Here is a 16,841-nt window from a genome sequence, read left to right as displayed (position 1 = left end):
CTCGGGGCGCGCAAGGGGCGTCCGCGCCACGCCGCTTAAGTGTAATTCAAAAAACGTCTCCTCAGTACATTTTGTATAGGAAAGACGTAAGACGCGCCCCAGGTGGCGTGGCGGCGGCGGGGCGCGCGCCGCGCCGCTTGGCGGCGCGCCTTACGTCCTTCCTATACAAAATGTACTGAGGAGACGCTTTTTGAATTACACTCAGGTGGCGTGGCGCGGACGCCCTTTGCGCGCCCCGAGACACGCGACGCATAAGTGGGAACGCTGCCTTAAAAGACAGATATCAATGTCGTCTTCAACAATCTGCATTTAAAATTATCTTTTTTTTCGAATAACTGGCAACATTGACAACCGACCGACGACTGTTTTGTCGCCGTGTGCGCACTTGCATTGAAACCCATAGGGAAGGAGACAGTTGCGTCGCAGGCCTGTCGTCTAGGCTTGTGCCGTTTCGTTCGTTGATCGGAGCGCTCCGATCTCGTTCAATCGCTCCCATGAACTAGTTCGCTCTTTTAGGTCTTTTGCTCATTTAGTTCAGCCAGACCAGCGATCACTGCGGTCGGAAAGATCAGAACGAATGGGACCGAATAGTGTCAAAATTATACGAATAGTCCACAGATAGTAACATTCCGGGCCGAAAGGTTGTAAGTAACCGAAGTTTAATATGAAAACTTGACTTTTTTTGTTGCTCTGCTAAGTAGCTCTCGCTCTCGGTCGGCGCAGTCACACATTCGTTCTCGATCCAAACCGCTCGCGCTCGCCAATCCTATACTGAACTAAATGAGCAAAGACCGATTCTCAGACCACGGAAAGATTCAGTTCATTTCGGTCATTGATGGGATTTTATTCCTAACAGTTCATAGTTCGTGAACGACACAAGCCTACTGTCGTCGACCCCTGCGACAAAAAAGTTGCGTCGCAACGTGTGCGCACCTTCATACTAGCCCATAGACCGAGCGACGGAGACAAAACTGTTGCGTCGCCCGTCTGCGCTCTCCCTAACAAATTGATTGAATGAATGAATGGAAAATACAAGAGCTGTTGTGTGTCATTCATAATTATCGTTCCTTTTTTCATTCTTTCTTTGGCTGACTGAGCGCTCGTCAAGGCGTATGTTCTATAATTTTTCCCTTTTTGTGAAAAATATTTTAAAAGAGTTTCTAGAAGTGCAATAACTACTTCTTTTATTATTACAGCGTTCGTTGTTATCCACCAACACAATGGTTGCTGCTAAGAAACAGGTAAGATAAACACGTGTTCACTTCTTCCATAGGACTTTGCTTGGTTATCAGGATTTCTATCTTGAATAATGTCTATTAAAGTCCTAGAGTAATAGCGTGACATGATAGGCTCGCTTATTTAATAATTTGCGACGCTGAGATGTTGCGAACACTCATTATCCACGTACAATATTATTTTGAGGTTAGCTCCACACCATTAGTATGCGGGACCTTTTGTTAACCTTCCATCTACTTCAGTAAATAATATTAAAAGGTGTGGTTGTAACTTCATATTTTTATTTAAAGTTTACGTATAATATAATTGTCTCACCCTTTTTCATTACAAAATTAAACAGTTAGCCTGGTCAAACTATCAGCAAGCAAAGTTTATACTAAATCACATTTAACCTAAAATTTTGTTACAGAAAAAGACCATCGAGTCTATCAACTCGCGCTTGGCGCTTGTTATGAAGTCTGGCAAATACTGCCTTGGCTACAAGCAGACCCTGAAGACTCTCCGACAGGGAAAAGCAAAACTGGTCATCATTGCAAAGAATGCCCCTCCTCTAAGGTGAGACTACTGAGAAGTAGAGTTTCCCACATGGTTAGTCACAGGGAACTGTGTTGTCTCAAGTTTCTACACAGGATTATGTAGAAATAAATTAAAACAATACTTGATTGTCACCTAAAGCACAATTCGAACTACAACCTGTGTTTGAGCTTACTTGACAACCATATGGAGTCTTTCAAAGACAAAGAAGTATGGATTCCCTAAAAGTGAATTGGTAAAACATTCCTAGTGCTTGTTATTAAATTTTGCCTTACATCCAATGATTTTTATACATTCCCATATCTAGAACACATCTGCATGGAATAATTTACCAATTCATGAGTTATAAGGGAAACCTATGGAGTAGTCTTTGGTAACCATGTGGCAGTTCCATATTAACAGGTAAGATGTAATATATAATTTATAAAATAGCTATGTCAGCATGTGGAATGGATAAGTATTCAACTTAACAACTCAAATACTTATCTATTTCCCATTTATGATTCTACTTTAGCCCCTTACTTATTATTATTATTATTCAATTATAGGTGAGCAGCTATTCAGCTGATGAGCCTATGTCACACAGTGTCTCATGATTTATAGTTAGCAAAGTCATGTCACTATCTTATTATTTAAAAGCCACTTGTCCAGTCTGTTTTTAAACACATTCACTGAGGGAGCAGTAACAACACTATCCGGTAAACTGTTCCAAGCCGCTACAACACGATTGGATAGGGAATGATATGCAGCTTTAGTAGTAGTAGGAGTGCGAATCAGTTTTAGGCTGTGACCTCGGTTCTTGCGGCTGGTACTTCTCATAGGGACTACTTTGTGAATGTCGGGGAGGTTGTAACAGTGGGTAACAATCTTGAAACATTCGATAAGGTCTCTCGCTCTCCTGTCCTTAAGCGTGGACAGCTTCAGTATACTTAGCCTTTGCTCGTAAGGTAGGCGTCTCAGCTGGAAAGGCATCTTGGTGGCTCTTCGCTGCACACTCTCTAAAAGGTCAATGTCTTTGTGTGGGTGTGGATTGAGTGAGCACCTTCCGAAAATAAAAAAAAATATGCTGATCATTTAGTAAAAGTTCTAAAACAATTGTAAAACGAATCTCTGAATTTGTAAAAAGATAAATCAAAAGATACAGCCATTAACATGTGCTCACTCAGTTCTCACAAACTACCAACGAAAACAGTGAATATATTCATTTAACATATAATATTTATATACTAACATTTAGTAAAAAATAGGCCAACCTACCTCTATAAATATTAGATCACCTAGTGACGTATTAAATTTTTTACAAATAGTTTCTTATGCTCACTCAATCCACACACTTTTGAAAAGCCGAATTTTGATGAAAAACATAAGATTCAGACCGCTATTATATGTGTATAGTTTAGTAAAAGTGAAATGGGAATTTGTAAAATACAAAACGAACCACTGACGTGTCAGGTTTTTTTATAATAAATTTTTGTAAGTGCTCACTCAGTCCACACGTTTTGAGAAAGTTAAAAATGTAAATATCTTACGATTTGTAGCACCTAAGACACTCGAAAGTACTTCAACATTTAGTAAAAATTTTTACTAAATATCCACCATCTAATATTTTATATTCGTTGTCTGGTTTTAAAGATATTCAGACATAACTTTTCTCATACAAATGTATCAAGTAGGGTGACCACACTATGTCGGCTCCTGATTTTCCCCACCTTCCCATTGTCATATTGAGATTGGGGAGTTTCGTTCAATTTTGATAATAGTTTACCGGATTTGTAAGTGGGAGCGAGAAAAGAATAACTATTTCTCGCTCCCACTTACAAATCCGGTACGCTCATCTGTTAGCGCGATTAGATTACCAGGTTCTGGTTTCTTACTAGTGAAGTATTATATTCTTTGTTTCTTACCAATTATCATTCATGTCCTTTTTAATGCATGCATGTCGATATGGTTATTATCTTGACGTCGATAAAAATTACACAATACACATCATCACTAGGCCAAGAACATAACCTAAAAACAGTTTGCAGATGGAGAATTAATATGGTATTAGTTTAATATTATCAAAATTGAACGAACGAAACTCCCCAATCTCAATATGACAATGGGAAGGTGGGGAAAATCAGGAGCCGACATAGTGTGGTCACCCTACTTGATACATTTGTATGAGAAAAGTTATGTCTGAATATCTTTAAAACCAGACAACGAATATAAAATATTAGATGGTGGATATTTAGTAAAAATTTTTACTAAATGTTGAAGTACTTTCGAGTGTCTTAGGTGCTACAAATCGTAAGATATTTACATTTTTAACTTTCTCAAAACGTGTGGACTGAGTGAGCACTTACAAAAATTTATTATAAAAAAACCTGACACGTTAGTGGTTCGTTTTGTATTTTACAAATTCCCATTTCACTTTTACTAAACTATACACATATAATAGCGGTCTGAATCTTATGTTTTTCATCAAAATTCGGCTTTTCAAAAGTGTGTGGATTGAGTGAGCATAAGAAACTATTTGTAAAAAATTTAATACGTCACTAGGTGATCTAATATTTATAGAGGTAGGTTGGCCTATTTTTTACTAAATGTTAGTATATAAATATTATATGTTAAATGAATATATTCACTGTTTTCGTTGGTAGTTTGTGAGAACTGAGTGAGCACATGTTAATGGCTGTATCTTTTGATTTATCTTTTTACAAATTCAGAGATTCGTTTTACAATTGTTTTAGAACTTTTACTAAATGATCAGCATATTTTTATTTATTTTCGGAAGGTGCTCACTCAATCCACACACACACAATGTCTTTGACAAAGTATGGATTCCAAACTTGGAATGCATACTTATACCAATTAAATATTGAATTGGTTAACCCTTTTGAGCAACATCTATCGTCCCTACATAAGGGTTAAAACTACACTAAATGACATAGGTTCATTGAAAGCAAATCTAAATTTGAGAAATAATAGACAGAACTTGGCAGCAACATGTAGTTTCTAAACTACACAATAATACCATGTTGGGGGCAAACAGGCATACAGTCTGCCTGATGGAAAGCGGTCATTGTAACCGACGGATGCTTGTAATACATATTATGCACATTTTAATTACAGTAAAAGTTGCATTCCGAAGTGAAGACCTTTGAAAAAAAACCTGACAAAAATATTTCCGTGTTATCTGATGTCCAAGCTTTTCATTGGTAGGATTTCTGTCTACACTCCATCTCGGTTGATAAGCTAAGCTCATAGTCTGTATTTTATTTTCAGAAAATCAGAGATTGAGTACTATGCCTACTTAGCGAAAACCGGCGTCCACCACTACAGTGGCAACAACATTGAGCTAGGTACCGCTTGCGGCAAGTACTACCGCGTGTGCACGCTGGCCATCACCGACCCTGGTGACTCGGACATCATCACCACTCTGCCGGAAGCCACTGCGTAGTTTTAAAATAAATTTATAAGCGAAATATTGTTTTTCATTTCTTTTTCAGTATGTAAAGGCTTACATGTTTACTGTCTGCTGCTCCTGCAAAAGGGAAAGCTTTGTGTGATACTATACAGCACGACCACGGATGATTTTACTAATTCTGTTGTGGTACAAATTCACAAAAAAAAATGTACTTTTTTGTACTTAAGTTTTAAAAAAATGTACCTTTATGGTTTCGGAGTTTCGACATAGGGGCCGTGGTCGTGCTAGGTAGGTACTCCCTGGCACGACCACACTATATTTAATGATTTTTTGAATTTCTGTTGTGGTACAAATTCACGAAAAAAAAATGTACTTACCTTTTTTTTAAAATAACCCGCATGGTTTCGGAGTTTCGACATGGGTTGTGGTCGTGCTAGGATAGGTACTACCTGGCACGACCACACTAAGTTTTTGAAGTAATTTACAAAGTACAATTTCTAAACATTTGTTTAACATTCATTTGACCATCAAATTAAACATAAATATAGTGTGGTCGTGCCAGGAAGTACTTATCTAGCACGACCACAACCCATGTCAAAACTCCGAAACCATTCGGGTATTTTTTTTAAAAAGGTAAGTACAAAAAAGTAAATTTTTTTTCGTGAATTTGTACTGCAACAGAAATTTAAAAACTCATTAAATATAGTGTGGTCGTGCCAGGGAGTACCTACCTAGCACGACCACGGCCCCTATGTCGAAACTCCAAAACCATAAAGGTACATTTTTTTTAAACGTAGGTACAAAAAAGTACATTTTTTTCGTGAATTTGTACCGCAACAGAATTAATAAAATCATCCGTGGTCGTGCTGTATAGTATCACACAAAGCTTTCATTACAAAGCCGTAAGCTTTACAATTCTAGAGCGATACAGTGAACATAAACGTCAATAAGAACTAACATTATCCCATCCCGACCTATTCCCATAGACTTACTGATTGTAAAATTTCGCATTTTTGTACAAAACCAGACGCGACAACTGTTTTGACTCAGGGCTCTTATTTCTACACTGATTGCCCTTTGGCGTAACGTACCTAGCCTGGTTCTTAGTTCCTTACTATCAGTAAGTCTTGAAAGTGAGCGTCAGGACCCCTGGACCACTACAGATATTTGATGTTTAGTACATACTAAAATTTAGTACCTATTTGGTACCTGAGTACATATATTTGGTACCTCCACTGATATCGAAAAATCGAGCGAATAAAGTGGCCAGACATTCTGACGTCAGGATGTCTTAGTCATAGGGCTTACGGCGAAATTATGGTCAAAAGCTGCACTTTATGCAGAAAGCAAGCCACTTTGCACAGTGATACTAGGGACCAATACAAATGATTTCATCCGAGGAAACACGATTTTCATCCACTAGAATCCAAGATGGCGGACATTTTCCAAAATGGCGGCCACATATTTTAAAAAATTTATAGATTCATAACGGCTGCACCGATTTTGATGGTTGGGGTGTCTATCAGTTCGTATTGAAACGTTTATTAATATAAAAATCATGAAAAAAGTTAAGATGGCGGCCGAATAATAAGAAAAATATGAAATTTTCAAACTTTCTTTTTCATTCTCGTGAAATTTACCAATAAATTTTCTATGATATGGCCACATTTATATATATTTAAATTAAACCTTATAATATCATCTACTTAATAAAACAAAAATCATGAAAATCCGTTGAATAGTTTTTGAACTATACCCATTTCAAATGGAGCGCGCGGATTTGAAAGACGTTTTTGCACGTGATGTCAAAATTATGGCATCATAACGGCTGCACCTATTTTAATGGTTGAGGTGGCTATCAGCTTGTATTAAAACATTTATTCATATAAAAATTAAAATAATTTAAAAAATTCAAGATGGGGGCCGAATAATAACAAAAATACGAAATTTTCATTTTTTTTTATTCTCACAAAATTTACAAATAGTTTTTCTACGATATGGTCACATTTTTATTTATTGAAATAAAATCTGATAATTTCATCTGCAAAATAAAACAAAAAACATTAAAATCCGTTCAGTACTTTTTGAACTATACGCATTGCAAATGTCTTTCAAAACCGCGCGCTTGGTTTTGAAAGACGTCTTTGCACTTGATGTGATGCATCGCATCGTTTGGTACCGCTATACACGCAAGACTGATTATTTATTTTGGTCACAACTTACTTCGGAATCAATGTTTATAGTATTTCTATACATTATTAGTTTTTTATTCCGAGTTTAGGTATATTTAGATAACCCCCGTAAACTTTGATGTTCATAATTTTTATTTTAATACGTAAAAGAACTTAAATAGGTACACATAACATTTGTATCACTTCTCCTTTTCAAGGCTAGAGACAATCTCCGACAACTTCTGTAGGGGGCTGCTACGGAAACATATATTAATACAAAACTTATTTTTTGCTTCTCGTCTAGGATATACTGAAAGATAAAAGAGTCATACAAAATAATATCAAAATACAAGGAAATAATGAATAAATAATAATTTATAATATCATTATTGCAAAATACTTTTTATTTTGGCAGCTGCCTTTGCAAATGTTTTATTGCATTATTTGCATTGCTCAGGGTAGACCCACAACACGTACAGCGTGTTGTTTCGCAGCCTTTTTCACAACCGCAATTGTCCAAGTATACCCATTCATACCATATCTCTCTGTTTTCAGACCACTGCAGTACGCAACTATCATTGTACGTTTCCAACCCCAGGATGATAGCATAGGCACATAAGTAATATCCAGAATATGGGGCGTTGTTATACGACACGGAGCGCAAATGCTGCCGATGTTGGTTACTAATTTATTTTTGGTGGTAAACAGTTTCTTGCTCACCAAGTTCAGGTGAACTTATCAAGCATGGCGATTATTCCTCCAGGAAGACTTTGTAGTTACTGCGATGTTATTTCAAAGCTGGTATACTTCAGGGTGTGCAAACAATGTTTTAGAACATGATTTTTTCCTATTGTATTGAAAAAAGAAGTGGTGTCAGACGTAAAGGCGTGAAAACCACGAAGAACAGTCGGTGTTCCAGGATCCAAAGTGTTGGCTTTTTTATAACTTAGCTCAGCTAGGCTAGGTTATTCTCATTTGAAATATTACCTAAGAAAATATACTAGATAAGACTTGGAAATTTCCCAATATAATTAGCTCCATAGATCCCATGCTTAAATGCCAAATTGGGACCGTTTTTAACACATATTTTAGTGAGCAAGCATGAACTTAGGCCTGTTTTCCGGTATGGTTTGACGGCTTAGGCAATCGTAAAGTGTCATTTTGCCGACATTCCTACCTCCATTTACAATCACGTCCGATCTCGCAGGTAACATCCTGAAAGCCTCCATGGCTACAAACTGAGAGATAAACTCAAACAACAAAGGGCATGGGACACTCTAGTGTCCGTTACCACCCTGAACTCACTTGAGGCCTCTCCATGAGGCAAAGACCTTTCGAGGCTCTAAGCTAGGTCCAAACCCGAAGCCACAGAATTTACGTCTATCTTTCACCCGTACTTCAGACTCCAGTAGTTTTTAGCTACCTGACGTCTGTATCGGAACATCTGATGATACGCGTGAGTCCCTGTTCCGCCATATCTTTTGCGCGAGGTACAATGAGGCTATCAGCTTCTTCCGGTTACGTTCCTATGGTTTACTCTCAAATAGCAGAGCAAACGTTCTCTGAGGAAGTAAATTGTTTAAAAAAAATCACCACACTAATAACATCAACAGGCTACAGTTTCTGGAACAAGCCTTGTTGGTTGTCATACTAACATAACAGTGTCTTCTTGGAGGAATAATGGCCAAGCTTGTAAAGTTCACCTGCGGCCTATATATGATCCGCAGACTCCACATTTATCGGTGAACTTGGTGCGCAAGGAACTGTTTCCAACCAAAATTAATAACCAACATCCCACCAACATCGTCAGCACTACAAAAACATACGCTCCTTGTCGTATAACAAGCAGACCATCTCGAAACGTAGACTAAGTAGACGAGAAGCAGAAAATAAGTTATTTTATACATAGATATTTCTGTAACCCCCTACAGAAGTTGTCGAAAATTATCTCTGGAGTCCTCGGAAAGGACAATTGCTATTAATACAAATGTTGTGTTATGTGCATTTAAGTTCTTTTACGTATATTAAAATAAAAAAATATGACCATCAAAGTTTACGGGGGTTATCTTATTATATTTCATCGCTTCATTCTTCAGATATAATAAATAACCAGGTAGTTTCTTTAACTTGCTAGGCAACGTAACACGATTTTCAGAGTAAAATAAAGATTTTTATTTTAAAAGTAAGTGTATTGACTTTTTATTCCATCCCCACATTCCCCACTCCTAACCGACCCAACAAGTTCTAGTCGCCATATTCTGACCTCATTCCTTTTTCGTGCATGGCAACGAGCACACCTTCGCAAAGATGCCGAAGCCTAAGCGTAGTGTTCGTGAAAAAATTGAACGATACAAGAGGAAACTTCAAGATTTAGAAGTTAGAAGTGACGTTAGAAAGAAACGTCGTAGACATCAATCCGTGTTATCTTCAAACGAGTCGGATGTCAGTGAACAAGGTAGGTCTCAAAATTAATAAGTGTATTTATTATCTACCTACCCTCTTGAATTTTAATATTGTCGCGGTTAACTGCGAGTTAACTGTGACAATCGGAATCGACTGCGAGTTGATTCCGATTATAAAATATAGTACAAAACTATATAATTCAATATTTTTGTCAGGGTTAACTGCGAGTTAACTGTGACGAGATCAACTGCGAGTTGATTTCAATTATTAAATTACAAAAATACGTGAAATATAAATTAGATATACACGTTCATCATAATATTGTCTGCGAGACAATATTGATTGGTGGTATTAATAACCTCATCAGGTTCTGATTTTAATTTTCTTTTTAGGTGAACATCACCTACAAAACCTAGACCAAGGTCTAGAGGTTGAAAATATGGATTACGATCCTGGCGTTTATGAAGAAGGGACTCCTCCAGAGGAAGAGCCCGCCCCGGCCGTGCCCGCCGAAACGGCCGCGCCAGCGGACCCGGCCGCGCCGGTGCCTGACCAAGTCGACGCGCCCGCGCAGCCCGCGCCGCCGGCCACTGAGGGCTCCGATCAGCCGCCCCTTGACCCTACGCTGCTTGCAGCGCTCGGTGAATCTACCTCCGAAACGCCTGACTACGGAACAAGCGTTCATGATAGTCTCGCCAATTTATGGCTACCTATTTTAAAGAAAGGTTTGGCGAAAGACAATAAGGATACACTCCTTAAGGAACATCTAGTTCCTATTAACTGTAAATTATTACAAGCGCCCAAGCTTAACGCCGAGATAGCGGCCGCTGTAACAGAGGTAGTACGTGGACGGGACAAAAAATATGTCGCCGTACAACAACAACTCGGTCAAGGCATAGCAGCTGTCAGTCGAGCCATGGATGTCCTTTTGAAGACTGAGAACAAAGTTGAAGCCCTCAAATATTTGAGTGATGGATGTCGCATACTCTCCGATGCACATAATTTCTTTACAAAGGACCGAATAAAATTGATCACGCCGAGCTTGGAGAAAAATTTCCTTCACGTGATTCAAGACACCGAGCGGGACGAATCCCTTTTCGGCATTACCTTATCGGATAAAATTAAGGCTAGTAAGGCTATCGAACGTCAAGGTCAACAAATAAAAAAGACCGCCAGTGCACCAAAGCCTGGCACCTCTAATTCGACGAACACTCGGACCTTCACACAGGGAAACTGGTCCGGTCCTCCCCGTTATTCGTCGAACAGGGGGGGCGAGGAGGGTATCGCAGGACGAACCCGCCGCCGGCGACGCGTCGCCCGTACGTCAACACGGCTGCCGCGACCCGTCAACCAGCGCCGGCCAAGTCGAGAGCACCTGCAGCACACCAGTAGCTCAGGTACATGCTGGTAGATTAGCACAATTTTACGATTGTTGGTCTAAGATCACAAATAACCCTACTGTTTTATCCTGGATAAAAGAGGGATTGAAAATACCGTTATGTAAGACTGTACATCAGCCTTTGGTACCTAAAAATGTTTTATCGCCCGAAGATACCATAGAAATGCGTATGGCAATTAATAAATTAATTAGCTTAGGAGCTATCAAAAAATGCGATCATAGAAATGATCAATATATTTCTAGCACTTTTTTAGTACCAAAGCCTAATGGCAGTAGCCGTTTTATATTGAACTTAAAGTCATTCAATAAATTTGTGACCAAGTCCCATTTTAAAATGGAGGACTATCGAACTGCCTCTAAGCTTATTCCACACAATGGCTTTTTAGCCACAGTTGACTTAAAAGAGGCATATTTACTTATACCTGTTAGTGAAGCAGATCGAAAGTACCTACGTTTTCAATTTGTGCCTCACGGCTCAAATACAATTGAAATGTTCGAATTTACAGCTATGCCCTATGGGCTGTCTGTGGCACCTAAAGTGTTCACAAAAATTATGAAGGAGGTTGTAACGCATCTAAGAAAACAAGGATTTAAATCCGTAGTTTACCTAGATGACATTTGCTGTATAGGTGATAGTTATGACGAGTGTCTAAGTAACGTAAACGCTACTATTGACTTATTACAAACCTTAGGTTTCATTATAAATAATGACAAAAGTGTCTTACAACCTTCTCAAACTTGTAAATTTCTCGGATTTATATTTGATTCTCGAAATCTAACTATGGGTTTACCCCAAGAAAAACGGGAAAAAATTTACTGTTTAGTAACTAAATTTATGAAGCTACCTCGATGTACCATTCGAGAGTATGCTCAGTTAATTGGTGTTCTCATCTCCGCATGCCCTGCCACCAACTATGGTTGGTTGTATACAAAATTACTAGAAAGGCATAAATTTCTTAGTCTCAAAAAACATGACGATAATTACGTAGCCAAAATAAATCTCCCAGAGACCATCCTGGATGATTTACGTTGGTGGAAAGATAATATATATACAACTTCGTCACATATGAGAACGTCAAGTTTCAAGTTAGAAATTTACACAGACGCATCAAGAACCGGTTGGGGTTCAGTATGCGGTGATATTACTGTCAGTGGACATTGGAAGGCTGCTGAGATCGAACACCACATTAACTATCTAGAGCTGTTAGCAGTATTTTTAGGTCTAAAGAGCTTTGCAGCCAATGAATCAAATTGCTTCATTTTACTAAGAATAGACAATACTACTGCTATCAGTTATATAAATCGAATGGGTGGAATTCAATTTCCCTATCTGAACGATCTTAGTAGACAAATTTGGCAATGGTGCGAGATGCGAGACATTATTTTATACGCATCGTATGTCAATACGAAAAATAATCGCGCTGACGAAGCGTCACGGAAGTCCAATCCAGATACCGAATGGGAGTTGTCAGATCATGCTTTCCAAACTATTGTCAAGCATTTTGGCCAACCTGAAATAGACATCTTCGCATCTCGATCCAATACCAAATGTGACAGATTCGTGTCTTGGTTCCAAGAACCTGATGCTTTTGCTGTAGATGCATTCACGCTCGATTGGAGCCAGCAGTTTTTCTATGCATTCCCACCATTTTGTTTATTACTGAAATGCATCCGAAAAATTATCGATGATAAAGCAACAGGAATTTTGGTCTTCCCATATTGGCCTTCTCAGCCTTGGTTTCCATGCTGCAGAATTTACTAGTGTCAGACATGATCTATTTCAATCCGAGTAAAGTATTACTCCGATCTGATTGCAGACGACCCCACCGCTTGCACACCAGCCTTACCCTGGCTGCCGCGACGCTATCAGCAAGGCCTTCTCACGCCGCGGCGTTCCTACGGAAGCGATCCCATTGACTTTAGCTTCTCTTTCGGAGAACACAATAAAACAATATAATGTGTCACTAAAACTCTGGTGGGAGTTTTGTAACGTACATAGTATAGAAGTACTAGAACCGTCAATTACGTCAATACTCACGTTCTTGACAGGTGAATTCAACAAAGGCTGTTCTTACGGAACATTAAACAGTCATCGCTCTGCGTTGGCTCTCTTGCTGCCTAATGTTAGTTCTGATGAACGTGTTAAGAGATTACTCAAGGGTGTATTTAGACTAAAACCTAGTTTGCCAAAATATAATAATACGTGGGATCCACAAGTTGTTCTTGATTTAGTATCGACGTGGTATCCTAATACTGAACTTACCCTTGAGAAATTGACTAAAAAACTTGCAATTTTACTCGCAATTTGTACAGCTCACCGAGTACAAACGTTCTCATTAATTAAAATTGAAAATATACATATCACAGAGAACTTAATCAAAATTTCAATACCTGATTTGATAAAAACCTCTGCACCTGGTCGAGAACAGCCTCTATTGAATATACCTTACTTTAGAGAAAATCTAAGCATTTGTCCTGCCCTAACTCTCAAAGACTATATTTTGGTAACACAAAATAAGAGAGCCGGGAACCAGGGCACACTATTACTGACGTATAAAGCTCCCCACAGAGCAGCCACAAGCCAAACTGTGGGAAGATGGATACGGCAGGTGCTAGCAGCGGCGGGAGTGGACGTGTCCAGGTTCGGCGCGCACAGCACGCGGCACGCGTCCACGTCGGCCGCGAGCGCCGCCGGGGTGTCCATAGAGGTCATCCGCAAAGCTGCTGGATGGACAGCTAAATCTCAGACTTTTTCAAAATTTTATAATAGGCCGTTACAAGACGGCAACAATGATGCGTTTGCTAAAGCTGTGTGCTTCGGTAATAATATATCTGATTAATCTAATAATGATTGTTTCCAATAATTGAAAATTATGTTAATTAAAATATAAAAATAAACATAAGAATATGTTTAGGTACTATTGTTCCTTGCAATAAATCAGAGTGATTGATTACATATTTGTTTATAATTACTTCCTAACATTAAAATATTAACAGGATGCAAAACTTGCTTCTCTAAAGCTCTACCTGGTTATTTATTATATCTGAAGAATGAAGCGATGAAATATAATAGATGATCAAACGAACTTCTTGAAGTGAAGTTCGATCACTATTATGTGAATCGCTTCATTCGAAGATATAATCAGCACCCTCCCCTCCCGTGACTTAGTCACATAAGAACAAGTTTCTTATTAACCCATATACAAGTTTTGATCCTTACTAAAAAGGAATGAGGTCAGAATATGGCGACTAGAACTTGTTGGGTCGGTTAGGAGTGGGGAATGTGGGGATGGAATAAAAAGTCAATACACTTACTTTTAAAATAAAAATCTTTATTTTACTCTGAAAATCGTGTTACGTTGCCTCGCAAGTTAAAGAAACTACCTGGTTATTTATTATATCTTCGAATGAAGCGATTCACATAATAGTGATCGAACTTCACTTCAAGAAGTTCGTTTGATCATCTAATATACCTAAATTCGGAATAAAAAAAAAACTAATATAATAAATACTAAAACTAATAAATACTAAAAACATTGATTCTGAATAGTAATATAGTAAGTTGTGACCAAAATAACTAATCAGTCTTGCGTGTATAGCGGTACCAAACGATACGATGCATCACATCAAGTGCAAAGACGTATTTCAAACCCGCGCGCTTCATTTGCAATGCGTATAGTTCAAAAACTACTGAACGGATTTTAATGTGTTTTGTTTTATTTTGCAGATTATATTATCAGATTTTATTTCAATAAATAAAAATGTGATCATATCGTAGAAAACTTATTTGTAAATTTCGTGAGAATAAAAAAAATGAAAATTTAGTATTTTTGTTATTATTCGGCCGCCATCTTGAATTTTTTAAATTATTTTAATTTTTATATGAATAAATGTTTTAATACAAGCTGATAGCCACCTCAACCATTAAAATAGGTGCAGCCGTTATGATGCCATAATTTTTACATCACGTGCAAAAACGTCTTTCAAATCCGCGCGCTCCATTTGAAATGGGTATAGTTCAAAAACTATTCAACGGATTTTCATGATTTTTATTTTATTATGCAGATAATATTATAAGGTTTAATTTAAATATATACAAATGTGGCCATATCATAGAAAATTTATTGGTAAATTTCACGAGAATGAAAAACAAAGTTTGAAAATTTCATATTTTTCTTATTATTCGGCCGCCATCTTAATTTTTTTTACAACTTAATTTTTTTATATTAATAAACGTTTCAATACGAACTTATAGACACCCCAACCATCAAAATCGGTGCAGCCGTTATGATTCTATAAATTTTTAAAAATATGCAGCCGCCATTTTGGAAAATGTCCGCCATCTTGAATTCTAGTGGATGAAAATCGTGTTTCCTCGGATGAAATTATTTGTATTGGTCCCTAGTATCACTGTGCAAAGTGGCTTGCTTTCTGCATAAAATGCAGTTTTTTTCCGTAAGCCCTATGACTAAAATCCGCCTGCCCTCCTGCGGGTCAACTTAAATAGGAATTTATTTTTAGGCACTCGCACATCATCTCTACTGACTAGTGGCATTAATATAGTCGAAATATAAAAGTAATTAGTGTAATTACACTAGTTTTGCAGTACAAATTCACGAAAAAAAATGTACTTTTTTGTACTTACCTTTTAAAAAAAAATACCCTCATGGTTTCGGAGTTTTGACATGGGGTGGGGTGTGGTCGTGCCAGGAAGTACCACCTATCTAGCACGACCACACCCCATGTCAAAACTCCGAAACCATGAGGGTATTTTTTTTAAAAGGTAAGTACAAAAAAGTACATTTTTTTTCGTGAATTTGTACTGCAACAGAAATTTAAAATCTCATTAAATATAGTGTGGTCGTGCCAGGGAGTACCTACCTAGCACGACCCCGGGCCCTATGTCGAAACTCCAAAATCATAAGGATACATTTTTTTTAAACGTCAGTACAAAAAAGTACATTTTTTTCGTGAATTTTTACCGCATCAGAATTAATAAAATCATCCGCGGTCGTGCTGTATAGTATCACACTCATAGGCAACATGCCGTCCTTATTATTCATGTTGGAGAAAAAGGGAGGCATACAGATCTATGATAGTGGACTATCGGCCTTAGAAAGACACAATTTCGCCATACGTTATTTTGATATAGCTCTAGCGGTCTGGGCAGCGTTTACAATTAAAAGCCCAGTCAACGGGATTATGTCCGCCTCGATAAAATATGGTTATATTTCAACATAAATTATATACCTACCTTCCTCAAGAATCACTCTATTCATAAATGGAAACCGCAGACTGTTTTTAAGGTTCCGTACAAAAGGAACCCTTATGGTGCGACTCTGTCGGAACCCTCGGTGGGCGAGTCCGACTCGCACTTGGCCGGTTTTTTTATACTCTCGTTAGTAAGATTCAACTTCCTCCCCTTGTTGCACAATGTACTAGTATGCAACGGTGTTTAACTAAGTCAAATAATACTCGTGGCGTCTTTATTAAAAATTTTCGGCTTCGCTTCAAATTGTTACTCACGCCACTCGTCTTTTTTGATCTCACTTAAACGCCAGTTGCATAAAATACTATTATCTACAGATAAAACCAATGCTGATGTGGTTTATGGCGTCAAGACTGATGTTCATAAGGTCCCAAACTGCGACAGAAAGTTTCAGGTGCAATCTTTACTGTAGCTTCCTAC

General features: G+C 38.0%; 2 protein-coding genes across 2 annotated transcripts; both read left to right on the top strand.

The window, feature by feature from the left end:
* The first annotated feature begins 1,001 nt into the window (after nt 1-1,001).
* Nucleotides 1,002-5,237, top strand: LOC125240968 (60S ribosomal protein L30). The gene is made up of 4 exons (XM_048149192.1): nt 1,002-1,110; nt 1,197-1,241; nt 1,646-1,791; nt 5,038-5,237. The coding sequence occupies exons 2-4, from the start codon at nt 1,221-1,223 to the stop codon at nt 5,210-5,212; spliced, it is 342 nt and encodes a 113-aa protein (XP_048005149.1). The 5' UTR covers nt 1,002-1,110; nt 1,197-1,220; the 3' UTR covers nt 5,213-5,237.
* A 4,233-nt stretch (nt 5,238-9,470) lies between these two features.
* LOC125241719 lies at nt 9,471-13,992 on the top strand. Its single transcript, XM_048150324.1, has 4 exons — nt 9,471-9,805; nt 10,146-10,883; nt 11,020-11,150; nt 12,970-13,992. Exons 1-4 carry the CDS (start codon nt 9,658-9,660, stop codon nt 13,990-13,992), a joined length of 2,040 nt encoding a protein of 679 aa, XP_048006281.1. The 5' UTR covers nt 9,471-9,657.
* The last annotated feature ends 2,849 nt before the right edge of the window (nt 13,993-16,841 follow it).

This window comes from Leguminivora glycinivorella, chromosome Z, assembly GCF_023078275.1.
Source record: "Leguminivora glycinivorella isolate SPB_JAAS2020 chromosome Z, LegGlyc_1.1, whole genome shotgun sequence".
Classification (NCBI taxonomy): Eukaryota; Metazoa; Arthropoda; class Insecta; order Lepidoptera; family Tortricidae; genus Leguminivora; species Leguminivora glycinivorella.
This window is presented reverse-complemented; position numbering and strand designations above follow the sequence as displayed.

What these genes read in the sequence shown, in the direction of transcription:
- LOC125240968 (XM_048149192.1), top strand. Translation starts at nt 1,221, where the DNA reads ATGGTTGCTGCTAAGAAACAG. An exon ending in TGGTTGCTGCTAAGAAACAG is followed by an intron (nt 1,242 to 1,645) that starts GTAAGATAAACA and finishes ATTTTGTTACAG; the next exon opens with AAAAAGACCATCGAGTCTAT. An exon ending in AAGAATGCCCCTCCTCTAAG is followed by an intron (nt 1,792 to 5,037) that starts GTGAGACTACTG and finishes TTTTATTTTCAG; the next exon opens with AAAATCAGAGATTGAGTACT.
- LOC125241719 (XM_048150324.1), top strand. Translation starts at nt 9,658, where the DNA reads ATGCCGAAGCCTAAGCGTAGTGTTCGTGAAAAAATTGAACGATACAAG. An exon ending in GTCGGATGTCAGTGAACAAG is followed by an intron (nt 9,806 to 10,145) that starts GTAGGTCTCAAA and finishes TTTTCTTTTTAG; the next exon opens with GTGAACATCACCTACAAAAC. An exon ending in GCAGCACACCAGTAGCTCAG is followed by an intron (nt 11,151 to 12,969) that starts GTACATGCTGGT and finishes ATCTGATTGCAG; the next exon opens with ACGACCCCACCGCTTGCACA.